Source organism: Cibotium barometz, chromosome 24 (genome assembly GCF_041138505.1).
Source record: "Cibotium barometz isolate CiBa-2024 chromosome 24, ASM4113850v1, whole genome shotgun sequence".
Taxonomy (NCBI): Eukaryota; Viridiplantae; Streptophyta; class Polypodiopsida; order Cyatheales; family Cibotiaceae; genus Cibotium; species Cibotium barometz.
The window spans coordinates 390,832-418,057 of NC_141069.1; the positions used below are offsets into that span (position 1 = coordinate 390,832).

General features: G+C 45.5%; 1 protein-coding gene across 6 annotated transcripts in view; it reads right to left on the reverse strand.

The window, feature by feature from the left end:
- LOC147624773 (uncharacterized) overlaps positions 1-27,226 on the reverse strand; it is a 161,923-nt gene that overhangs the window by 110,948 nt on the left and 23,749 nt on the right. For 2 of the 6 annotated variants that reach the window (XM_086817998.1, XM_086817997.1), the window contains 6 exons: positions 11,293-11,388; positions 11,093-11,199; positions 10,861-10,922; positions 8,993-10,689; positions 8,673-8,770; positions 8,361-8,546 (listed from right to left, as the gene is read on the reverse strand). In XM_086817998.1, coding sequence (XP_086674124.1) covers positions 8,361-8,546; positions 8,673-8,770; positions 8,993-10,689; positions 10,861-10,922; positions 11,093-11,199; positions 11,293-11,388 — 2,246 coding nt within the window. Of the gene's footprint in view, positions 1-8,360; positions 8,547-8,672; positions 8,771-8,992; positions 10,690-10,860; positions 10,923-11,092; positions 11,389-27,226 lie in introns of all 6 variants that reach the window. The other 4 variants (XM_086818000.1, XM_086817999.1, XM_086817996.1 and 1 more) reach the window with 2 other exon arrangements.

Below are 27,226 nucleotides of genomic sequence, written 5' to 3' on the forward strand. Positions count from 1 at the left end.
AGATGCCAACTTGTTCACAATAGCATCGACCGGAGTGGAAGAAAACTGGTATTATGACATGATGTAGTTTTTGGAAGATGGGTCTTTTCCGGAAGGATATACTGCAGACAGGAAGAAAAGAATCGCCCTAAGGAGCAGAAATTTCACTATGATTGCTCGACAGCTCTACAAAAGAAGCATAGACCAGATTCTACGCAGATTTGTTCCGGACCATGAGCAGCAAGCAGTGTTAACAGAAGCATACCGTGACATCACCGGCGGACAAATAGGTGGTGAAATAACAGCCCAAAAAAATTTGCAAGCAGGCCTATGGTGACTGACTGTCATGAGAGATGCCAGCATAGAAGCAGGCCTATGGTGGCTGACTATCATGAGAGATGCCAGCATAGAAGCAAAGAACTGTGATGTTTATCAACGCATGGGTCAACCCGGAGATTCCAATAGGTTGCCCATCACACCCATACTTCCGCTGTCACCATTCATGAAGTGGGAATTGGATTTTGTGGGACCAATCAAGTCACCCACAAAAGGCAACAGATGTGAATACATCATTGTAGCAACAGATTATTTCACCAAGTGGCCGGAAGCTAAGTCTATGAAAAGCAACTCCACAGAGGAGGTGGTGAAGTTCCTCTTCAAAGACATCGTTGCTAGGCATGGGTTGCTGGTGGAAATAATCAGTGATCAGGGGACACATTTCATGAACAAGGTGATGAAGGGATTAACGGAAAGATACCTAATCAATCACAAGAAGTCCTCACCTTACTACCCACATTGCAATGGCCAAGCAGAATCTACCCACAAAATGCTAACCAAGATTCTAAAGAAAATCATAAATGCCAACAAAAATGATTGGGACCAAAAGTTAGATGCTGCCCTATGGGCATTCCGGACATCATTCAAGGTCACAATTAGGCAAACACCATTTAAAATAGTCTATGGTTTGGAAGCAGTCATGCCAATGGAGTATGTGGTACCCAATCTGAGAGTGGCCATTTAGGAGAAGCTTCCAATGGAAGAATCCCGACAGCATAGAATACAGCATAGAATACAAGAACTCCTAGCCTTAGAGGAAGAAAGGAAAATCAGCTCTTTAAAAGCAAAGATAGTGCAACGAAGAAGAAAGGCTTGGACTGACAGGCATCTCAAGCACAGAATTTTTCAAAAAGGGGACCTTGTATTAGTCCACAACACCAAGTTGGGACCTCATCCCCGAAAATTCAAGATCCGGTGGATAGGACCATTCATAGTGAAAGACTCAGTCAACCAAAATGCTTTCGCCTTAGAAAACTTGGATGGTACACCCTTTTCAAAAGCAATCAATGGCTTCAGGATGAGGAAATACAAAGGCCAACTAGTGGAAATCCCACCGGAAAAAGAAGAAGTGGCCCAGATCGAATCGAGACCCATACCTATGGCAGAGAAAAAGATTATGGAGCAAACTCCACTTAGACCGGTGGTGAGAGTGGAATGTTCCTCATGACCATGTGAGGGTTGGTGTTTTGAATCCAAAATTTCTGACAAGAGTCTACATGTCTCCCACGGCATTACCTAACTAGTCTGATACACCAGACTAATGTCCTACCATTCCGCTGTTAGAGAAAACAGTGAGAAACAGTCCCTCAACATGATGTCTTGAAACTTCGAAAGGAGACCTACCAACTTCGTTTCTAAGGGAATTGCTAGTTGAACACCAAACTGTTGGGCACAGACATAAATAAACGCACACTCAACTCTTTTTCTAAGAGCTCTTTCGGCCTATACATGAGAGAGAGAGAGAGAAAGAAAGAAAGAAAGAAAGATTTTATTAACGTCTTCCAAAAGACTGAACTCGGCCTATGAGACAAATCGGAGTACCTGTATGGGGTATCCTCTGTCATCCCAACAAAATGAAAAAGTACTGAACAAAAAAAGCTGAATCTGGGTGTGCAGGGGATGGAGCTCTACTACTAGGAGAATGCAAAGCTATATGCATGGAGTATACAATCATGATATGCAACCTAGCTAGCTCCATCCTGTACCATACTGGGGGTATAAAATGGTATACATCAGTGAAGGGGGTGTCCATAGCTCCCTGAAGAACATGCCTGGGTCTGCTCTGAAGCGAGCCAGTCGCTCCGCACCCTCTCTGTGAAACTGAGCTCTGAACTCTGTCATCTCTCTCTGGTATAGGCGTGGTGTCCGAAAGCCAGGTGTCCTCTGTCTCCTGCGGGCTCTAAGTGTCTCTGCTCTCTGGAGAGTAATTCCCTACCGTGTAGGGGCTGGGAGGGGGATGGATCTCTGAAAAAATGTAGTAATCTGTGTCTGTCGCCCCCCCTCTGGAGCCGTCTGAGCCTGTAATAATGTCTCTCTGTGGCGCTGTATGTCTAGAATGAATCTCCCCAGTATGCGCTGGTCTGCTGCCTCAAAGATCTGGCGTAGGGAATGTGGCTCTCTGAATAAAATGGGATATCTCTCTCTGATGGCTGTATATGCTCTGCATCTGCATACATAATGCTCCTCACTCTCCACCTCCTCTCTGCACAATCTGCATACCCTCTCCTCTCGGGGGATCCGTGCTGCTCTGCCAGTCTCAATCTCCAATCGGTGTGATGAAACTCTGAGCTGACCAATAGCCACTCGGGAGCCGTGTGGTAGAAAGCCCTCCATGTATCTAGGCCTCTCTATAAATCCATCATCAGTGATACTCATGAAGTGATCTCTGTAGTATAGCATCTTCGGTGGAAGAGGCTGTGTAGGCGATATCCATGTCTCTCGTGTATAGAGCTGCCATAGATCCTGTCGGCCTCTGTTGTAGTCTCCGCCGGTGTCGAGATGGACCATACTAGCACGGCATGGGAGACGTCCAGTCAGAGTACTCACCATGGAGGACATTGAGGATATCCGCCATCGACCGATGAGAGACATCTTTGGATAGTGATATGTATGATGCTTACCTTTGTTGCTGGAGTTTTCCTCCCACATGTTATCCATTAGGAGCTCCTGGTACCGTACTTTTCCTCATAGTTGTTTCAGTTTCAGTTAGTTGTTTAATTGTTTTTAGCTTTCCTTACACAGACATTGTATCAGATCCACCAATTGTTGTAACCTTTTTGGTCTCATAGGTCATTTTGGCCTTTTGAAGACGTTAATATATCATTTCATTTCATTTCATTTCTCACTATGAGAGAGACGGATATGTGGTGCATCCCTGTCATACTGGAATGGTGGTAGATGATCCATGTCTAGGCCATGCTGTGAGAACCAATGTGTGACCTGTGCATACCATGATCCTCTGTCTCCTGCCTCAACCAGCTGTCTAGATGCCTCAAAAGCTCTGTATGACAATCTGTCCTGTGGCATCTCTCTGAATCTGTCTAGCAGGCATATAGTCTGAAATATGGCCTCTACCATCATAGGAGGCGCAGCAAACTCTGCTCGGATAATGTCATGAGGTACTGACGGTTTGCTGCGTATCATGCGTGCCATCATGAGAGCCTATGGTCTCTCTATCTGTGTCCACCAATGGGTAGCAAGGCCTAGCGCCCATACCGCTCCTCCATACATCAATGCCGGTGTGACTAATGTGTCAAATAGCCACCCCTTCGTCCGGGGCTCCTGAAAATGCGCCTGGTGGCACTGTCTCTCTAGTATAGCCAATGCTGCATATCCCCGTGTCAATCTAGCTCTGGCTGCTGAACCCATGGTGAAGCGTGTGGCTGCTGCAAAGAAGGTAACCCCTAGGTACACGTATGATGTCACCACCTCCACCTGGCATCCTGCGAGAGTGAATGTCAGCTAACTCCTGCCCTATCTCGATGTATGAAAGAACATAACCTTGGTTTTCCCAAGGTTCACAATAAGACCCCTATGTGTGCAGAAATCATCGAGTGCATGTAGATGCTACTGTAGACCACCTGGAGACTCAGACACTAATACAATATCATCAGCATAGAGCATAATATGTACTGAGATACCTGCTAAATCAACTCCATCTCCGCCTCCCCGTGTAATGAAGTCAGCCACCTCATCAATGTATAACCCAAATAGCGTGGGGGAAAGTGGGCATCCTTGCTTCACACCAATGGTGCTAGCAATAGTCTCGGACATACCTCCTGGACATCTGACTCGCCCAAAAACCTGCTCATATAATGCATAGATGCCCCATGTCATATCTGCTGGTATGCCAAGAGACTGCAGGCGCTGAAAGAGCCTCTCTTGTGGTTCTGTGTCAAATGCCTTGCGGAAATCCACAAAGCAGCAATAGAGCTTTCTCTTCCTCACTCTAGCCTGATCAATCATACATCTCAAAGTGAATACATGGTCAATGGTAGAGAAAGCTCTCCTGAAGCCTGCCTGCCCTGATGAGCGTAAACCTGCTCGCTCAGCATATAAGCTAAGCTCTTGCTCCAGCACTGCACCATAGAGTTTGGCTAGCACGTGGCCAACCATAACCGTCCTGTAGTTGCTCGGATCGAGCATATCCCCTGTTTTGTGAATCGGCACAATGGTGTGCATCGTCCACTCCGCAGGCAAACCCTCTGCTAGTGCCCTGTTAAACAGGTGTGCAAGAAAAGGAGCTAAAGAATCTACTCCATATATGAGATGCTCACCCTGCAGGCCCATATGGTCGGCGGCCCGTCCATGCTGTAGGCGGCGGATAGCTTCCTGTACCATCGAGTGGGTAAAGAAGCTAGCTGTGGTAGGTCGGGGCTCCTGTGGGGGGCTGAGGTATAGGTGGCTGCTGTGGGACATGGTATAGGCCCTCTGCATATGTGTGCCATGTCTGTGGGTCTGCAATAGGTGTCGGGGTCCGGGGCTCTCTAAGAGAGAGAGAGAGAGAGAGAGAGAGAGAGAGAGAGAGAGAGAGAGAGAGAAGGGAGAGGGATTCCTTGAGGCTTATAAAGCCACCAAAGCATCCTCCTCTAAAGTGGCCGCCGGTGAAGGTACATCCACCCCTCCATCTTTAAACACGAATGACGTACAACTATTACCATCTTTTGAATCTAGTACCCCTAGTGGTATTTGATGATAAGCAAGAGGGCGTTGGTGAAGGGCAGCCAAAAGCTCTCATCCGTGCTTATGGCACAGAAAAGGGCAGTTAATTGTCCTATTTGTCGGAGGACGCCATCTCTCCGCAGTTGGCTACGAGGATGAGCTGCACATTAGTGTCTCATAATTTACTCATGGACGGGTTTACACCTGGTCTCCGCACATAAAGCTCAACAGTTTGAGTTTAGTGTTCAAAAGGCGACGTTCAAGCGAGATTTCATTGTTTCACGACTTCTGGGGTGTGACATGATTCTCGGCATGCAATGGTTCCGAGAGCATGCGCCCATTCTTGATTGGCTTGACTGTTTACTTGAGCCTGTCATACTCGTTACTAATTGGGTGATAGTGGCTCAGAAGGACAAGAGTTTTGCATGACTGGGACTCTGATTGTTTAAGGATTCTCCAGGAGCATGGCCCTAAGAGCATAAATTCGAAGAAGGCGGATTAAGGGATCCGTGGTGCCATAGTATAGCTCCCCATCTTCTGGAACTCCTTCTACAACTTAGTGTAATCCTTCTCACCATGGCCTATTTGATGATAGAAAAAACGATGATTCTCTGTCCGGTGCCGCTTTTGCTCCTCTGACTGGAGATAACCTCCAGTAATGCCCTCCTTGGCCTTCTCTTCAGACATCTTTTTAGGCATGGCTTTCTTGGCCCCCAAATGCTCTCAGACTTATTGTCCCTATTGTCTTTACTAATCTGAGTACCCTTACCCAACTGGGATAAAGATTGCTCCTCTTGGGGTTTGGGACAAGACTAGACCTGCTTAGGCTTACCTCTGTTCAGCATCATCTCTTGAATATGTGCCAGAGTCACAACCCTATCATAAGATTGAGGCTCAAAATTGCAAACAAGAAACCTGATGTTCATATCTAACCCCCTGAGAAACTGTTTCAGCTTCTCGTCTTTCCAAATTGTTGTGCCATGGTGATGACCTTATTGGAATAGGTCAACACGGGCGACCCATTCTGGGAGAGTTTGTAAATCTCATCCTCCAAATTGGTCATGTACTTGGATGGAAGGAATCTTGCTTTGAGGTCCGACACAAAAGTCTCCCATACGTAATGGGTTGCGCCTATGATTAGGTCTGTATGAAGACCTGACCGATGCTGCCACCAAGAAACCGCTTCTCCCTTGAGATGCAAAATGATAACACTTACCATCATACTTACTGAAATTTGGTTGAGCTTGTCTGACGATGGTTAATGGAGCGCAGATGAGGTACTAGGACCAAGTGCATTTTGGGAAGAGTTGCCATAAGACTGGCCTGTAGAGTTGCTAGCAATTACTGATGCTGGAGTTGCTAGCTTACACTGGTAATTCAACACCGTGCGTTCTGCCAACGTCGGTCTTCAACCTATCTATCAACGTTTGGCTTCCTCTATCTATCGTGCCTCATCACGTTCCCTTCTTCTTTGTTGCTCCATGAGAAGAAGCATGTGCTGAAAATTTTGGGAACCCTGCTCTGTAAACTGCTCTTTAGGTTACTCTTTAGGTTGCTCTTTAGGCTGTTCTTTTTTCTTCTTCTGCTTCTTTGCTTATTATAGTTGTAGCCTGAGTAACCATTTTGATGCATTAGCTCTTGAAGGAGTATATATGCTCTTTGCAAAAGCATTTCTTCTTTTCTTGTGTCTTCAAGGACACTTTCTTTTGCAGTGATGCCTTCTTTCTTCTTCTCTTGACATTGTGAATGGCTGGGTGGTTTTTCTTGACCTTAGTTTTACCATTCACAAATTCTCTCTCACTTAGCTAGTCAAGCTCGATCACAGCCAAAAGCTCTGATACCAATGTAACATGCAACTCGCTAGATCATGTAACGCACAACAAGACCTTCTTTATACCTTTATGTAGTGAGTATGAAGCAATCCACTTTAATCTTTTACACACACGAGGTAGAGCTGGGGAGAGAGAGAGAGAGAGAGAGAGAGAGAGAGAGAGAGAGAGAATCATATTAACGTCCACGGAATGCCTTGAAGGCATATGGGACCAAAAACCGGTATCTCACAGTCATTACAATCCACTTCGGGGTGCACTTAGGCACAAGCAAAAGATTAATGAAAACCCTAGGATGATAAACAACTATCTGTGATACAAAAAATGCCGATGGCACATTAGAATGCTAGTCAATTGGGTTTAGGCTTACGAAAGTCCTCGATTATTGCCCTTCCGTCACGGTAGAGAGAGAGAAGAGACAACACCAAATTGGGTCCAATATACCCATTGAAGGGCCTCCTCCCGCAAGCAGGAGTATTTGCTTTATTACTTTGGAGTACTGTTACAATGCAGAGAACTTACTCAGAATTGATTGACGGAGACTGCCAAACGCAAGGACGTTGTAGACCAAGCATCTGTTGAACCATCAAGCCACTTTAGATAGCCTTATGCACACCCAAATCTTCTGAGGGAGATGCACTACTGAAGGTCTACCAGTTGGGATATTTTTAGAGGTAAAGATTATGGGAGAACCCATCTCTTAGATTGGGACATGTGGCAAGAAAGTGGATCAACGTGAGACAAGTGGCCTCACACTTGTCACTTCAGCTATTGTGTGGCTCTCCACTTGTCATTATAGCCTTCTCTTGCCATTTTAGCTCATGGGAGGCCCAAATCTATAAATTGGAGCCCTCTCTCTTCATTAAAGGAGGCTCTCTTGCTGCACACTAGCCTCTACCACCATTACACGCTGCCCTAATGATGGCTACTCTCTTTCTCTCTCTTGAAGGTTGCCCATGAAATATAAGGACTGTTGGTGACTGTTTTGAAGGCTTCCATCACAAAGAAATATTGAAGGCAAGGTTATTTAATCATTTTATTATGATTTCCAGCCACTGTACTTGTTGTACCAACCACTATACCTATTGTAACAGCCACTATACCTACTGTACCAGCCCTTGTACTTGTTGTACCAAACATTGTACCTACTATACCAACCATTGTACTTGTTGTACCGGCTGAATGGAGAGTTGTACTTGTTGTACCAGCTCTATTGCATGAAGACCCATGGTTTTTGGGGAAGAATCAGTACCCACATGGAGGGTATATGGTTTATATTGTTGGCTCCGCATTTCTACAGCTTGTGTACCTTATTGAAAAATCTAGTGCTTTACCTTGAAAATTTACAACGGAAACAACCCCTCTGAAACACAAATCCAGTATGGCAAAGCCACTCCATGCTAAAAAAGCTGAATCAGCAGCAAGAAAAGCTTGCTGTATTTACATCAGGCAGCAACAGTACCTAAGCCGCCCCAGCCACAGTTGCTCTACTACGTGGTGACTTAGAGCCCCATGATGTTTACACCTGAAAAGAAAACTGTAAAAATGCCTTACTTGTGGGTTTCAATTTCTCGGAAAAATTCTTTCTGCCTATCCCTTGTCCTTCTCAATCGCTCTTCTTTCTGCCGTAATTCCAATCTCTCCAACTGCTTCATCCGCCGCCCAGGACGAGTCCTTCTCATGGTTCTCAACACATCAATATCAGCTGTAATTGGCTTGAAAAAATCATGTAGGAAGTCCCTGTTATATTAATGCATAGAGAGCATGTTATCTTCAAATGCAGACTAGTTCTTCCTTTGTAAAACCTAAACGAGCCTACCCCTGCCATTTAACTGTGATAGCAATGTTCAATGCGCAATCTAGCACCTTCGTAGTCTTCTTTGAAGCTGGAGCAACTCAAGTTTCTTCAACTCGATGACACTTTTGGTCCTTATTGAAATGTCTTCAGAGGAGCTAACAGCCTCCTGATAAATCAAACAACATGAAGAAATAATTTTCATGGAACAAACTGTACAACAAAAACAGAAGAGCTTACGCCTCTCAAGTATGAATCTCTCTCGCAAGCATTACCAGGCAGATTTCCACACAATACCATGCCACCAAAACTGATGACAAAGCAAAGAACACAAATTCCTATCGCAACCTTCATAACTTTTCACTATAAACCTTGAAGTGAAAATAGTCACCTTTAATTGATGAAAACGAACTGCAATTCTTTCTTCTGTTTTTCTCTGCTTTTGTGCCCAACTTTGCTCTTCCAATTGCTTCTTTTTCTTTTGATCAAGTGTCCACTTTTCAACAGTCGTATACTCTAACTTTGTGGCTAGCTGGACAGAGCCTCCCATCAATACAAGCCTTTCTTCTCCTTCCTCCACACCTTCTCGTTCTATTACTTGCTCTTCTATCACCTCCCCTTCTGTCGCACTTGTAACATGACCTTCCATTTCTGTTGCTATGACCGATTTTGATTCTGTAAATGATGGTGCTGTCCCAGTCACTGCTGCTGCTGCTCCTGATGGTATCGGTACAGCCGTTCCTAGGGTTGATGTTGTTTGTGTTAACATAACTGATGCTTCTGCCGTTGCAAGGGACAATCCTCTCTCTCCTTCTTCAGAGCCCTGTGGAGCTAGTGGCTGCTTCCAACTTGTATCAAGAACTCCATTCGATTCTTGAAAACTACCAAACTGTAGGTTTTGAGCTTCTCTGACCCTTTCCTTTTCTTGAAACTCTGTTAAATCCCCCATACAACCAGGCATCCCACTTGTAAGTGACTGCACCTCATTCAACCCTCTTCCACTAAAAACCTCGGGAGCAGGACCCATTGATTGAATAGATGTAGAACTACTGCTACCTTGATTCATTGCAAAATTAGTTTGAAAAGAAGCAGGAAATTCTGTATGCATAGACGTAGCACAACCAATAGTTTGGCCCATACCTGAAGTCTTGATAGAGTTTGAGGCTTGCAGAAGAGTTTCTAGGCTAACAAAATCACCATTAGGCAGAGCAACTACCTGGTTCCTTCCAAGGGAATGTATTAACGGACCATCCTTTAAAACATCTGCCAAAGATCTCACGGTCCCAGATTGGAAACCAGCCAGATTGTCACTCATATTTGACCTGATGGGTTTAGGATTGTGTCCCATCTCTGCAGTAGATCCAACACAAGATTGTTCTGCATAAAAAGAACCCTTCATCGGAGAGAGAGTGTATTTTTCATGGCCCATGGTCTGCAATGTGGTAATCTCTGGCAACGACACACAAGCTTCTTCGAGCCTTTCCGGTGACTTTGAACCAGCAGTCATCTGAGCAACACTATCTTGCCTTGAGCTACAGTTATCAGTGGCAAATTCTTCCTGCATGCGTCCAGAATCAGACTGAGGTGTATGATGCTTCCGATTTCCAGACTTGTTCATACCAGCCTGAAGAAGGGAATCCTTCTTTGGCATTATATAAGTATCCAAGTCCCCTGTTGCCCGCTCTTTCCTTCTTAAAAGCATGATAACCTTTCTCTCCTCCTTTGAAAGCCTAGGATCAATGCGACGGTATTTCCTTTTCAACTGAGGGGGCTTTTTGCCAGCATTTGTATCTTGATTGTCAGCTCCCTGAGAATCAACTGGTGTGGATGCTTTGGGTGCTCTCATCACAGCAGCTTGACTTTCTATTGAGCATTCAACAGACTCCGTCCTCCTGGGTTTATCAAGTTGTTCTGTTGGCTTCTTGTCATGAACCTCAATCCTGTTATTTTCCTCAAGTGTAGAAGTCGACTCCCTTGTAGCATCTTCAGCAGACATATCTTCCACTTCAGCTGTGTTTTTGCGTGTCCTGACATGATCAGATCTCACTAATTCAAATTGGGAAGGGCCGGCACCACTGGGATGATCGACTGAAAATGTCCACAAATGGGATTACAATATGAAACATAAATGACAACCCCCATACAATTCACTTACAAAAAGCATAAAAAATGTACAAAGAGCAAGGTTGTGAAAGCAAAACAGACCCAGAGAACCGTTAGCCTGTCAAGTTTCTTATGATATGTATAAAAGCAAGATACCTCTTCTTTCCTGATTATCCAAGGCCAGGGCCAAGTGCAACCTTTTCGGTGCCGTCTTATTCCTGCAGAGCATCACTTAACTACATAAGGTCACTAAAAAGGTATTTCTGTATACAATCTGTAACTGCCTTGTGTATGCAAAATTTTGAAGACTAGAATCTGCAAGGATGAAAAACAAAATTGCACAGTGATTGAAGGAAATATATAAGAGCTGATACATATTCACACTCACCGTAAAGATAAAAAAACGAGGCATTGAGCCCTCAGTTGTTTAAGCTGATGTTCTGAAAATGGAAATTGCCATATCCTTGCAGAATCTGGTTTTGAGTTTGTATGATGCTGACAAATACCAGCTGGAGTAAATTTCATGTTGGTGCTCTCACTGTTTGGAAGTATTGTCATATCCTTTGGCAAACCAGGCCCAGAAACTACCTTTGTAACAAATGATGCATCCATAGCACCAACCCTCTCTGAAGTCAAATCATTCAAAATAGGTACTGAATCTTGAACAGATCCAACATTTGCAGTCTGTGCAAAATTTAACAGCAAACCTGTAACTCTCTAACACTCTCTCTCTCTCTCTCTCTCTCTCTCTCTCTCTCTCTCTCATCATGATGATGTCATGCATGATCAGAAGTAAACCATCGGTGCCACAAGGTTGTACTAGCAGAGTTTAAGGTGGCCCCACTGGTCATAGAGGCCCTTGTGGGAATGCACAGTGGAAAAAGAGATGAACTGCTGTGAGAGAGAAAACGCAGAAGTGTAGAGAGAGAGAAGCTGTATAAACTCTGCTATATACACAAGATCCAGTACAAGTGAATGGTGTGGGGGCAAGGCACACTATATATACACATTGGGGAAGGCAGTCGGCCAGGTAGCAAACTGGACCGATAGCCCCAGATGTGCCCACAACTAAAAAACACCAATCGGCCAGCAGAAAATGGCAGTCGGCCAGCATCACAACAGTCGGCCACAGACAGGACAGGTCGGCCAGAAAAAAAACAGCCCCGACGACCAAACAAAACAGGGAAAAAAACATGGAACATGACGAAAAATGGAGACTACACCTATCCGGGCAGGCACACCCACAACAGAGGCCCTCACTCCCTATATGGTACAGACAGGAGATGACTGCTAACACCCCCTCTCAGCTCCTAGATGTGGAACCAACCCCAATGAGCTGGGTGCTGACAGAGCATCGCTTGAGGTAGAGACTTCGTGAAGAGGTCCGTCGAACAATAAAGAAGCAAGATGTCACCAGCCAAGATCTTCTCACAAACAAAGTGATATTGTATCTCTATGTGCTTGGTCCGGGCATGGAAGACCAGGTTCTCAGCAATAGTGATACAACTTTGGTTATCGCACTGGATGACCGTGGGCTCCTTCTGTGGAAACCCAATCTCGCGAAGCAGCCTCGCAAGCAGCCTCCATATCCACACCACCTCGCAAGCAACACCACAAGCAGCCCGGTACTCTGCCTCTGTCGACGACAAGGCAATAGTTGGCTGCCTCTTGCTGCTCCATGAAACAGCTCCTGAGCCGAGGGTAAAACTGTAGCCTCATGTAGATCTCCTCGTGTCTAGATCTCCTCCCCAATCTGAGTCACTCCAGCCTTGGAGTCGGACTCGGTCCTTCGTTTCACCTCCAATGTCGTAGAAGAGTCCAAGATCCTTTGTACCCTGCAGATACCGCAAGATCCGCAATCCTGCGTCCCAATGAGACTTCAAAGGCGTTAGCATGAACGAGCTCAACAGCCCCACAGGAAAGCTCAAGTCCAATCTGGTGTTCAACAACCAGATCAATGAACCAACCAGCTTCCGGTACAGAGAGGCATCAACCGGCTCACAAGGATCATTCACTGTAAGCTTCGTATTCGGGTCCATCGGTAATGTGATAGGCTTGCAGTTCTCCATCCCAAAGGCCTCAAGCAACTCACGGACGTACCTCTGCTGAGAGACAAAGAACCCCCTCTGGGTCTGCCAAATCTCCAATCCCAAGAAGAAGTGGAGTAAGCCTAAGTCGGTCATCTCAAACTCCTTTGACAAGGCAGCCTTCGTCACTGCAATGTGCTCCACATGACCGCCACTGAGAATGAGGTCATATCCACACAAAGGATGATCAACGTGACCATGTCACGTTCCCAAAAGAGATACAAGTTAGGATCTACAACTGATCTTTGAAATCCAGTCCGTAGAAAGAAGGAATGAATCTTCTGATTCCAAGCCCTAGGAGCCTGCTTAAGACCATACAAGGCCTTCCGCAACCTGTAAACCATTCCCTCTGATCCTAGAACCTCAAAGCCTGGAGGCTACTCAACATACACCTCCTCTTGCAGGTCACCATTAAGGAACGCGGATTTCACATCCATCTGATATACAGGCCACTGCTGAGAAGAAGCAAGGGCAAGAACAGTCCGAATCCTAGTCATCCTCGCTGTCGGTGCCAAGGTATCCACATAGTCGATGCCAGGCCGCTGAGAGCATAATCGTTAGCCACAAGTCTGGCTTTGTGTATGTCCACTGACCCATCTGACGTATACTTGGTCTTAAAGACCCATTTGACACCAATGACTGACGGTTTTGACGGCCTCGGAACCAACTCCCAAGTTTTCTTTTTCTCTATGGCATCTAGTTCCACCTACATGGCTTTCCTCCAAGTATCCTGTGAAAGGGCTTCCTTTACGGAAGTGGACTCTTTGTCCCGCATGATGCGAGACATCAAAGCATGGTTTACCTGTAAGAGCTCCGCTGAATGACTTTTGTCACAAACTTTATGCGATCTTCAAGGTCTGTCCTCTATGGTCCACTCGGAGGGAAGCTCCGTAACACCCGACTCCCGAAGGGTGTCTAACAACCACCTGGGTACTCGAACAGAACGTGGAGCCTCTTGCTGCTGCAGGGGGCTCATCAACAGTGGAAGCTAGAACATGCTCATCAAAAACCACATCTCTGCTGACGACAACCTCGTTCCGCTCCGGGTCATACAACCTGTATCCTTTGGAAAGAGAGTTATATCCCATAAAGACAAGCTTCTAGGACTTCGAGTCAAGCTTTCCCCTCTTCTTCTTTCGAATGTGAACATAGGCATCACTCCCAAACACAGAAATGGAAGACATCTGGTTTCCTACCAAAATAAGCCTCAAAGGGAGCCATGTTTCGTACTGAAGTCATCGGAGATCGGTTGAGGATATGGACAGCCGTAGCCACAGCCTCTCCCCAAAGTGGACGAGGAAGATCATGATGCTCCAACATCGTCCTTGCCATCTCCACCACAGTCCGGTTCTTACGCTCAACTACTCCATTCTTTGAAGGCGAACCTGTATTGGCCAACTCCCGCTTGATGCCATGTTCCGCACAAAACCGCACAAACGCATTGGAAGAAAACTCTCCTCCTTTGTCAACCCGAAGAGTCTTTATCTGCAAGCCAAACTCTTTCAACATGCCACTCCTTGAACCGAGCAAAAGCCTAGTCCTTCTGGGAAAGGAAATAAACCCATGTGAATCTGCTACAATCATTAACGAGCAACATAAAATACAAAGAACCTCCCAAGGATGGCGTCTGCATAGGTCCACACAAGTCAGTGTGTACCAACTCCAAAGGTTTCGAAGCTTGCCTGGAAGCCTGCTCCAGAAAAGATTCCCTTTGCTGCTTACCACGAATGCAAGAACTACAGCGTCCCTGCCTGCTACCAACATGGCAAGCCAACCACCATCTGGTCCCGGAAAGCTCGCCGAAGTGCATCCACATTCAAGTAGCCAAACCGAAAGTGCCACAAGTCACCGATCTGAGTGCCTGTAAGAGAGGAGAGTGCTGAGAGTTTGTAGATACCGTTCTCCACTCGGCCTTCCCAAACAACCTGGCCTATTTCTCTGTCCCTTAGAGCAACAAAATGCTCCTCAAACTCCACCCAGAAGCCAGTCTTGCAAACCTTATGCACTGACAACAGATGAAAACCAAGTGCGGGGACATAAAGAACACGAGAGGAATGCTTCCCTCCTCTGCCATCGGGAATGATCTCCATCGTGCCCTCACTATGAATCGGTATGGTGGAATTGTCACCAATGAAAATGCGACCTCACTGCCGTTTAAGATCCTGTCAGAACTCACGGGAAGGAGTCATGTGCTTGGAAGCACCACTATCAAGCGAGTATCCCTGGCGGTGAAGACAACTACCTCCTCACTCTAAGAAGTGAAGCATCTGTGTTCAAAATCTCCAAGTGCACAAAAGCTGGAGTCTTTGCAGAGCTGAAGCTGAAGAATAAGCACTCTTCCCGTTATTCCACTTGGGACACTTCCTCCAATAGTGGCCTTTCTCGCCACAATCGTTACAGGTCTGCTCGGCCTTCAGTTTCTCACGGTCTGAATCGGGCTTCTTCTCAGAAGACTTCTCCAATGAAAACTTCGCTTTGTCCTTGTTGTTGTTATGGCCTTTCGATCGTTGGCCAATCAAGGTCTCAAAACCTCCGCCCTCTGGAGGGTTCGTAAATCACTCTTCCTAGTCCAAGACCATTAGCACAAGCTCCTCCCACGTGATGGTGCTGAGCCTACCACTGGTGATGAAAGAGGAGTAAAAAGTTGAGTACTGAGAGGACAAATGGGATAACAACGTGGGAGTAAAAAGTTGAGTACTGAGAGGACAAATGGGATAACAACGTGATGGACATATCCTCTAACGATATCTCTTTCCCTGCTTAGAGAACCTCCTGCTAAAGAGCCTGCAACTTGTTGATGTGCTCCCGCATCGTCGACGACTTTGCAGGATTCATCACCCGCATCTGAACTTCCAAGGAGATCCTCTTCATGGGTGATACCCTGATGTACAGAGAAGCCAAACGCTGCCAAATCCCTCTGGCCAGCGTCATATGCTTTATATGGTTAATCACCTGTGGTGTGCAATTTAGGAAGATGAAGGAACGGACATGGGCATTGACACGATCCCATAACTATGCCTTAGCCTCCCGTTCCTTCTGTATAGAGGGCAACTCTCCGTCTTCCAACTCTGGCCGTGAAACACCAACAACAATGAAATCAGCCAAGTCATAAGACTCCAAAACGGACTCCATCATTACCTTCCATAGCCGTAATTGTTCACGTCGAACTGTCGGTCCACCGAGAACGTGGGGAGTGTTAGGATCTTCACGTGCTTCTCAGCCTTCTCAAGCAAGTCTGCCATCTCAAGGGTTCACAAGGTCTTGTGAAGGGAGGGTGCATGGGAAAAAAGAAGAAGAAGAGGCTACAAATAATATGCAAGGTGGCTGTCCAACAACTTCTACCCGATCTCCAAGTCCTGAACAGCCCAAGCAATCTCCAATCAGCACCTCAAATCAGTAAACCCTCGACGTCCCACTCTCTCCAAGCTTCAAGCCACCTGGGACTCTGATACCATGTCAGAATGCACAACAGAAATGAAGACAATTGCTATAGAGAGCAACGCAGATGAAAGAGAGACAGAGAGAAGCTGTGTAACTCTGCTATATACACTCAAGAAAATCTCGGAATACAACTAGAGAGTGGGAGGCAAGGAGCCATTTTATATGGCCCCAGGCTGTTGGTCGGCCAGTCTAAAATAGATCGGCAACAGCAAAAGCTCACGACCAGCATCAAAGATGCTCACAACCAGAAAAAACCTTGGTCGACCAGGTGCCTGCAGTCGGCCAAGTCACCAAATCAAGTCGAGTAGCAGAACAATAGTTGACCAGCATCGAAAGACGGCTGACATCCCTCCACACCTCAAGAAAAAATACACAGAAGTGAGAAAAAATGGGAAAACACCAAAAAACGTGCGAGCACACCCACAACAAAGGCCCTGGTGTAATATACAAACAAGAGATGACTCCTAACAGTATCAAGTAAAGTTTTCAAGGCTTCAGGATTCTTCCGAAATCTTCCCAAAACATAAATACAAAAGATCACCAGGATAGCTAGTCCCCCGAGAAATCACATCATGTGAGGCTCCATGAGCCATACATGTACTATCATGTCAAGCTCCATGAGCCATACAAGCACACCATGTTAGGCTCCACAAGCCATACATGTATGTCATGTCGGGCTCCATGTGCCACACATGAACAATAGAAAACAGAAGGAATGAAGAATTTTGTGGCATCGGCAATCCACTTAGGGCTAGTCCCCACACACTAGGCCCCTTCTTGAGGGGCCCCTTTTTGGGAGTCCTTTTGGGACTGGCCACTAGGCCACTTTGGTGAAAAGATGCATGGGAGAAGAGAGCTTGAGCTCTTGCAAGCACACACACACACACACACAAACCCTAGCAAAGAACACACAAGGTGAGAGGCTGAAAATTCTTCTTCACACAACAAAAGAGATCTACAAAGAAGATAAAATGACTAACACACATAATAGAGTATATACAAGCAATCCATAATGTGAACATGCTAAGAGGAGTGGGTAGGTGTGGACTAGTCGGTGTAGTCTAGCCGTAGAATCTCTGGCGAAGATATGTCGGTGCCAACTACCAAACCCGCCAGTGATGTAAATGTCGAACGGTCATGCAGGCGCCTCGTGAGTGCCAGCTCATATTGAGCTTGACATCTCAATACTCACCCTCAAGCTTAACTCCAGCTCATGAACTCCAAGCATATCTCGAAATCTGCGGAGCTTCTCAACTCCCAAGGCCGTCGTAAAGATGTCAGTGACCTGATCTTGTGTGCTATCATAGGCCAAGTCAATGTCGCCTGCCAAGACTCTCCCCTTGATGAAGTGGTAATGTACCTCAATGTGTTTCGTCCGCGCATGGAAAACTGGGTTTCTGGCTAACTATATACTACTAAGATTGTCACAATATATGACAACCTTTCTCTCCACATGCAACACCAAATCAACAAGTAGCTTGCGTAACCAAGCTACCTCACACGCTGCTACCGCAGCTCCTCTGTACCTCGACAAGGCAATTGTGGTGTGACCGCTCCCTACAGGAGACCTACAGATCGGAAGACAATATACACATATTTAGAACACTTAATTTAACTAATATTAAACAATGGAAACAACATCAGCAACATACACATGACACCAGCACAGGGGCCGGAAAGGGCCCCCCCCCTCCCCCCCCCCCTCAATACTTTTTGTATTTCTTGGAGTATTTATATTTGTCCAAGTGTGTCACGGGCCTGATAGGCCAGATTTCTCCACCAGGGAGTGAAAACAACCAAACAAACTGGTTCAAGTCGATGAAGATATGTTGGTCGGAGTAGCCTCAAATCACAGGCTCATTCCCACCTTCATTGGGTGCACACATGCCTTTCACTAGTCTTCCGGAACCGTGCACAAACAGGCACGCCCGTACTAACGCAGGCACAGTGGTACACCACTGAGCGAACATTTTCCGATTCTCCCAGTTAAGCTTTGTACCCGGTTATTCCCCTAGGTTTTTGTGCTAACCTTCACTGGCCCTCTGAACCTGAGGACGCGATTTGCACGCACACTTAGGGGAAAACAAACCAGCAAGAAAATTTCCAAGGAATGGAAATGAAAGAAAGAAATTCTCTATTCTTGCACTACACAAAACTTGTAGAACTTGAAACTTAATTTTAAAAAAAATAAATTTTACATAAATTTAAACATAGCACCTGGAGTAGCTTGTTGCAGATAAAACAATGGAAGAGTCCTTCCTCTATTTTGGAGCCTCGTTCTTTGGTTTCATTAGCAACAGTTTGTACAGCTAATAGGCTATAGATAACACCATTTGCAACACCATATACAAGTAAATCAACATCACCAAGTGTACATAAGCCAGGAGCAGCAAGGCTGAAAACTGAATTTGTATCGGCAGCAGGTACAGTAGATGTTTAGGCAGCAAGTACTGTACGGTCAGCAGGTACAATGGGTACTGCTGGTACAGCTATTACAGCAGGTACAGTAGGCAGGTATGTGAGCAGCAGGTACAGGTATGTGTGCAGCCCTGTAGGCAGGTACAGCTGCAAGTACAGCTGCAGTAAGGCGGGTACAGCACCAGCCAGTTCAGTAGGCAGATGCCGCAGGTACAAATAGGGGCAGCCAGCTCAGTATACAGGTGCTGTTGGTGCAGGTAAAGGGTAGCCAGCGAGTACCAAGAAGATGGAGAGAACCAGGAGATGAAGGCAAGAGGGCAGCCAGCAGGCAATGGAAAGAAAGAACCCACCAACCACACACATGGGAAAATACTAAAGATGTTTCATGCAAATCCTTTATCAAAGGTTATAAAACCTTAAAACCAATTTAATACTTTGGGCACCCTCAAAAGAAAATATCCAGCCCCTTTTTAAAAATGTGTGTGAACACATTACCTTATAAATATTAAGGTTTACCATAGTTTATGGATTTTACCTTTTAAAAAGGGCCAAAATGAAAATACTTACCACCTGTTCACACGCCACACCACCAAGTTAGCAAACAACACTCCACGGTACACTGGAGGCGTCCCCGTCCAGTGTACTGGCACGGCATAACAGGTAGACACGCAAACAAGTCATACAAAAACAAATTTATGCATGCAGGTATAAATGCATGTGCACATATAACGGACGAAATCTCCCTTTCATGAAACTTGTACAAGAAGTTCCTGTCGGGCACAAAACTGGCGTGACAGAAATATAAAGATATGTCCTGGTCTTCCTATGGAGTGACAATCCCATAGGTAAGACGCCATCCTGGCCATACATGGGTGGCACCAACAAGCTCCTATCCATACAGCACGAAGCAAGTCACACATGGGTAGCACGAAACTGGTTCCCGTCCATGTGACGCAGCACTGGTCACACACGGGTGGCACTAATCTGGCTCCCGTCCATGTGACACCAAAAGACTGGCCCTTTCACATGAGACACTAGCCTGGCCCCATGTGAACATGGCACAAATCTGGCCACTCTATGGAGTGATAGTCCCATAGAAGTGGCTACAGAAATGGAGATGGACCAACTGGTGACATATCTAGCCGCTCTATGGAGTGGCAGTCCCATAGAAGTGGCTCCAGAAATGGAGATGGACCAAATGGTGACATGTGGGCTGCTTCTTGCTACTCCATGTCACAGCAACACTTCCCAATGAAAACATAAATCCACTGGTAGATCTCCTATCTGAGATGCTACTTGCCCAATATGCATCTGTATACCCATATAGCTCCAAATTCCAATGATATACCTGCTGCATAAAACAATGCATAATCAACAGTGGCCCTCAAATACCGAAGTGTGCGTCGCACACTATCAAGATGTGGTTTGTGCGGAACCATAGTTGTTTCTCGTACCGGTACGAATGGGTTCGTACCGTACGGTACGAGTCCCCCCCCCCCCCCAAAAAAAAAACCCTTGAAAAAAAAAATCCAAATGCTTTAAAAAAATATAGAAACCCTCCTTAACGAAGATCCCAAATGCTCACAATACTTCACAACTTTCATGTCCACTCAGTATTCCATATGGGATTGTTGAGAGATCTAAAAAATCTGGCGAGGTAGATTGGTAGTGTACACTTAATTGGTAGGATGAGAGAATCTTGCTACATCACTTGGAGATCCCTGGTATAGGTAGGCTAGACAGTTAGATTCTCAAGTTATGTACGAGGGAGAAGATTTGGACATGGCCATTTTGATCTAGAGAGGAGTCCCTAAACCTATCACCCTAGATGCACTGCTCGTATTTGTGCAAGGACGGTCCCTTAGTCATAAACGCTACATTGGGAGACCTTTGGTATTGCATTACCCATCCAGGTCGCATTTTTTACATCCATCTGATGTAAAAACCAGCCTTTAGCTGCAGCCACCGCAATCACAACTCTCATAATTGCCATCTTTGCAACCGGGGCAAATGTCTCCTCATAATCAATCCTATATGTCTGCGCATATCCTTTGCGCTACCAATCTAGACTTGTACCTGCTTATGCTACCATCACTGTTATGTTTCATCTTATACACCCACTTGCAGCCAATAGCTTTCTTGCCTTCAGGCAATGGCACCAAATCCCAAGTCTCATTTCCATACAATGCATCCATCTCCTCATCCATAGCTTTCTACCAACACACATTTCCAATAGCCTCATCAAAACATGTGGGTTCTACAACCTGTATAACTTTTGCCATATAAGCATAGTGATGTGCCACAATGCACATAACCATCATAAGTCAACCTCTGCACAAGGTTTTTGACTCTTCCAGATCTTCGTAACTTTGCATTCATGGCTTCAATAGCCTTCTTCACACCAGGTATCCTCATTGCCAGAATCCCAAGCTCCTCATCAAGGCTCATCTTCGAGCCACTAGACTCTCCATCAACAAGAGAATGCCTTGCAGAAATGTCCGGCATACCAATGAGCTCAACCACTCTCTCTTTGCCTTTATGTGATGTACCAACAACATTTCCAGGACTGGTATCATGACGCAGCCTGCCACTCCATGGTATATCAACAGAACTGTTGGATGAGGAGTCTCCTGGTCCACTCAATGACTTTGATTTGCTGACTTGGATTCTGTGCAACCACGTTTCCACTTACATCAGCCCCAACAACATCTTTTTTAGTAGCATATTAGCTACTCATCTCATCAAATACAATATCCCTACTTATCCTCAATTCACGTGTAGCAGGATTATAGCATCTATATCTCTTTTGCTCAAGGGAATACCCAATAAACACACATTTTTCTGCCTTTGGATCCAGCTAAGTATGCAACTCAATCTATCATATGCACATATGCAATACATCCAAAACTTTCAAGTGAGACAAATCAGGTTTCCTGCCAGGAAACTTCTCCTCTGACATTACATCATGTTTGCTTTAGTAGCAGTCCTATTCATGATATAAACTGCTGTAGACACAGCCTCAACCCAATAGCTATGTGGCATATTCTTCTATGCCATCAATGCTCGTGCCATCTCTGCAATGTACCTATTTTTCCGCTGAGCAACTCCATTTTGCTGCGAAGTGTATCTACATGTAAATTGTCTCTAAATGCCATCCTTTTGTAAGAATTCAGATAACTCATTGAAGAAGTATTCTCCCCCTCCATCTGACTTTAGGCACTTCACATACTTTCCTGTCTGTTTTTTAGCCATCACTCTGAAATTCTGAAAATGAGTGAACACTTCACTCTTCTCCTTCATGAAATACATCCATGCTTTCCTCGTGTGGTCATCAATGAATGTTACGTAGTACCTACAACCACCTATAGACATAGTCTTCACACGATCCCATACATCTGAATACACAATATCTAGTATATTCCTGCTCACATTTCTGTCATGTGAAAATACATGCTTTATTTACTTTCCAAATTGGCATGCTTCACATACTTTCTGCATACCTTCAACTTTAAACTTAGACAACCCTGTCAATTTCTTTAGTCTACATAGGGCGGGTTCACATTGGAGCGGCGGAAAACATACTCTCAAACACACTTTTCCAGGTGGAACTCTTACAAAATGCACACTTCCGCCGTCCAAGTGTTCACATAGGGAGGGGGAAGTAAAAGGGAGCCTGACTTCTTCCGCCGCCCACTGTGAACACTGGGGGGCGGCGGAAGAAAGAGTAAACACCATACCAAAAACCATAGAACAAAGCTATATTATGTCCACAAAGCATAGTGTAACTACAAAAATAAAGAAGCCACACTACAAACCACAATAAGCCAGACAAAAGACTTGTATTACAAAGGCTTAATCGGAGTTGGTAGGTGAGTCCAGCTCCTCTAAAGCCGCCCTTCCAAAAACTTGTAGGACATTCATCCTTGCTTGCTCTCTATACATTGTTCGGACAAGACTATCTCGCCGCTCCGAGCCAACTCCAAGGTCACTCGCACCCCCTTCATTGCCTAAAATAATGCATATTTTATTTAAAAATTAAAGAAAGATTTTAGTTAAATTTATCTTTTTGCATAGATAAGCAACTTCACGTATTGCTTGAAGCTCCCTCATGGAGGTAGCTATTGCTCTTCGATCCTCTTCTACACGTCCAGAGCATGCTGACAATTCTGCTTCCGCCTCACGTACCCACTCCATATCAAAAGACTCTCCATGTTGGATACAAATGTTGTGTAGCACAAGACAAGCCGCAACAAGATCTGGGACATGACGTAGATTCATGTCACATCTTTTTAGCAAGATGCGAAACCTTGCCTTGAGCATACCAAACGCTCTCTCAACTGGCATCCTTGTGCTCGATTGAATGAAATTCCAATGGTACTTTAGACGTGTCAACCCTTCCTTGCATCCTTTGAAAGGCACTAACATGTATGGCCGTGCGGGGTAAGCACAGTCGCCAACCAAACAATAGTTACCCAGCTCGCCCCTTGCACATGCTTGCCCTATATCACTTCTGGAGAAGTTCAAGGAGTCATGCGCTGATCCGGCCCAACCGACATCATAATTCCATACTGAGCAATTGGCGGCTACTGTTAGTTGTAGCAAAATAGAGTGGAACCCTTTCCGATTGAAGTAGTCAACATGGTTGTCACGGGGTGCAATGATGGGGATGTGAGAACCATCTATCGCACCAACGACGTAGGGAATTCCCCTAAGTGCCTCAAACTCTCGTGCTAAAGTTGCAAGCCGAGATCTTGAAGGCCATCTTATGTACATATTCCGGAGACCCGATTTCACAATTGCCTTGGAAAATGCAAGGATTATTTCACAACATGTGCTCTTAGCGCAACCATAGGTGTCACCAAGGCCCAGTAGTCCATCTCCTGTAGCAAGTCTGCTTAGAGCAATGGCTACCCTATCTTGAATAGACACAGGCACACGGAAGTTTGTGGTTTTCTTTTGCATGAATGGTGCTAGACTCCCACAAAGGTAATGAAAGGTTTCTTTGCTAACCCTAAGACGCCGCTTGAACATGGTAGCACTATAAGCACTTAGGAGATAGCATTTTACAAAGCCTTGAGGCCGTGGATATGCCCACGCTTGTCTGTGTTCATGACCCCTCCTACGGTTCGCAATCTTCCTCAACCTCACAAATCGTGCCATGTGTTGGGGTAAAGGCGTTATGCCCACCCTTATAGTGTGTACAAGCCCATAAGTTATAGTACATAGTACACTTAGTACTTTTAATGTACTAAGTGCACTATGTGTACTAGTGCAATATACATGTGTGATAGGGGAGTCACACACTCATGCCTCATGAGTTGACTTATCCCCACAACTCTCTCTCTCTCCCTTGCTTCTCTGTGTATGTCTCCCATGAATGAACTCTAACCCTAATTCAGGTTTCTCCCCATCAACTGGTATCAGAGCTAGTTATTTTTCTAGGGTTTTGTCGCTGCAGAGAACAGGCGCGTGCTGCATCAGAACTTGTCGCTGGTCGCCCTTGTGCAACGCTGGTTACTGGTCGACTGTGTGACCAGTCACAGGCAGGTGGGTGGAGAGAAGCAGCAGCGTGGGCAGGCGCATCCACGCTGCCCAGCAGACTTAGCCACGCTGCCTACATGTAGCATTACACAAGGCGCATAACCACAAAGCAGCGTGTAGCGTGGCTGAGGCAACGAGCGAAGGCGCATCGTAGCGAACCCAGGCGAACAGCGTGAAGCTGGCGAACGTGGAGTTCCAGCGCACAGCGCTAGGCGAAAGCAGCGTGTGAATCGTGTAGGCGCTAGGCGAACACGTCAGGTGGGCGTTAAGCGAAAGCGAAGCTGGAGGCGAGCTTGTAAGCGGGTGTGTAAAAACATCATTAGTATACGCGGGTGTGTATACGCAGGCGGAGAAGGCTGCGTATCTGGCTGAAGCAGTCGACGCCTTCGAACAGCCCACGCAGCCCAACAAGGGCTGCCCCAACGGGGCTGCCCAGCTGCTCCAGAAGCTGCCCAGCACCGAAGTCGCCGCCACCACCGCCTCCATCTCAGCCTGCAAGTCAAGAAACTCAGAAAAATCAGAAATTTCAGAGGTGCATGGAGCATCAGCAGCAGCATCATCTATACAACAGCGCCTGAGGAGTCCCCCTTTCTGCACTCTTTTCCTGCAACATCCTGCAAATTGAAGAAAAATCAGAAATTACAAGGTATTTTCCTCAATTTTTTTTTGGGATTTGCAATTGAGCAAGTACAATCAACAATTGAGCAAATACAGGTGTCAATTGCTCAATTTTTTGAGCAAAATTGGCAAAATTGGGTGACATTGGTCACAATCAGGATAAATTTGCAGGAAATTGGTCAAATCAGGATCAATTTGCAGGAAATTGGATGTCGAAATTTGGGGCTTTTGATGTAATTGTGCAATTAAGCACTCATACATGCTGTATGATGTGAAAAATCGCACATTTGGGCAAAATTGCAACAAATTGCAGCAAATTGCAGTGCAAATCAAGGGGCTTTTGTGCCGATTTGGTTGATTTGCATGCAGGCAATCGCATTTGATGCTGTGGATAATGTGCTGATGCCTTACAAGCACTCAATGTGCCTGTAAATCAAGGGGCTCTCATGTATTTGATGTATATGTGGCCAGGGGGAAGCATCGTGAACACTCTGGATGCCTTCATGTGCGTCAATGTACCATGCATGATCAGAAATTGATCTCAAATCAAGGGGCTTTTCAAGTTTGTATGCTTGTTGAGCTTGGCAAAGCAGCAGGCAAGACATTTATGCCTTGAATCCTCAAAAATCAGCTTGCAGTCAAGGGGCTTTTGCCCAATTTCTGTTCGGGACTGTTGTATGCAGTGTACGGGACTGTAAAAGTCTGATTTTCACTCATTTGGACAGCCAGGAGAGCATTTATTGCTATTGTACCTGCTGGTACAGATTTGGCACAGCTTTGTGCATGTTTTGGCATGGCTGTACACTGTTTTGAGTGATCAAAAGGTTCAAATTCAGCTGCTGAAATTGCCGGTACAGGTTTGGTACATCATTGGTGAGCACTTGGTACTGCTGTACAGTACTTTGGAAGGGCAAAAGAGCACATTTAAGGTGCTGTCCAAAATCTGCAGCAACCAGATTTTGGTGTTTTCATCACATAAAGTGGGAGAAAAGTTGCATTCTTGCTTCCGCAGTGGGAGATAAAGCTTGGGAGAACATTTGTAAGCACTTTGTGTGCTTTGGGTGCAGTGTTTGCACATCTTTTGGTGCAGTGTTTGCACATTTGCAGGGAGTCAGGCATTTACAGGTTGCATATTGCTATGGCAACCACAGGTGAGAGCTCTTCATTGCTTCACATCAAGAAGCTTGAAGGCTCGCATAATTATGATATTTGGCAAACCCAGTGCTACAATGTGTTGCTCCAAAAAAAGCAGCACAAGCCTATCAAAGAAAGGGGTGTGATGCCCGCTTCTCTTACTGCTGAAGAGTGGGAAGATATGGATGAGCTGGCAAGATCTACTATCATGTTGTCTGTGTCAGACTCATTACTTTTCAGCATTCGTGAAGAGAAGACAGCTTGGGGAATGTGGCACAAATTGCAGGACTTGTATTCCCAACAAAGTGCCTCAAGCAAAGTGTATTGGTTGAAGAAACTCATAGGTCTTCAGATGAAGGAAGGGGCGTCTATGACAGCCCATCTAAATGAGTTTAATGGTATTGTCAGCCAAGTTATAAATCAAAAGTTGGCAATGGACGATGAGTTCAAAGCCACTTTTTTGTTATGCACTTTGCCAGAGAGTTGGGACACATTCAGGACAGCCACTAGCAATTCGCATGCTATGCTGTCATATGCAGATGTTGAGGGTGCTCTTCTTCAAGAAGAGATGAACAGGAAAAACAACTCTGTTGGAAAGTCCAATGCAATGAATGCACGTGGGAGATCCCAGCAAAGGGGGAAAAGCCAAGAAAGGGGAAGGAGCAAGTCTCGCTCCAAAAAGGATTTGGAATGCCATTATTGTGGCAAAAAGGGACACATTAAAAAGCAATGCTACAAATGGAAAAATGATCAAAAAGAAAAGGGAAAAGGCAAAGACAAAGAGAAGGATGAAGCCAAAGATGTAAAGCCGAAGGGCAAAAGTGGAGTCAAGATTGAAGAAATCAATGTGTCACATGCAGGTGGCAGTGAGGATGAGGTCCTCTTTACGTCTTCACTTGATGCCCATTCACTTCTTACAGGTGGTCATGGTATGCACTCATGGATCATTGATTCAGGTGCCTCCTTTCATGTCACAGGTTGCAGAGACTTGTTTGTCAGGTATACTGCTGGCAATGAAGGAGTGGTTTATTTGGGTGATAACCATGCATGCAAGATTCTTGGCAGAGGTGATGTGAGGCTTGTGTTTTCAGATGGCTCACAGCTTATGCTCCATGATGTCAGGCATGTGCCTGAGATCAAGAAGAATCTGCTTTCTACTGGACAGCTTGATGATCCTGATTATGTTACCACATTTGGTAGTGGAAAGTGGAAGATTAGTAAGGGCTCACTGGTTGTTGCCAGAGGCTCTAAGGTGGACACTCTTTACTTTTGTCACCATGCTA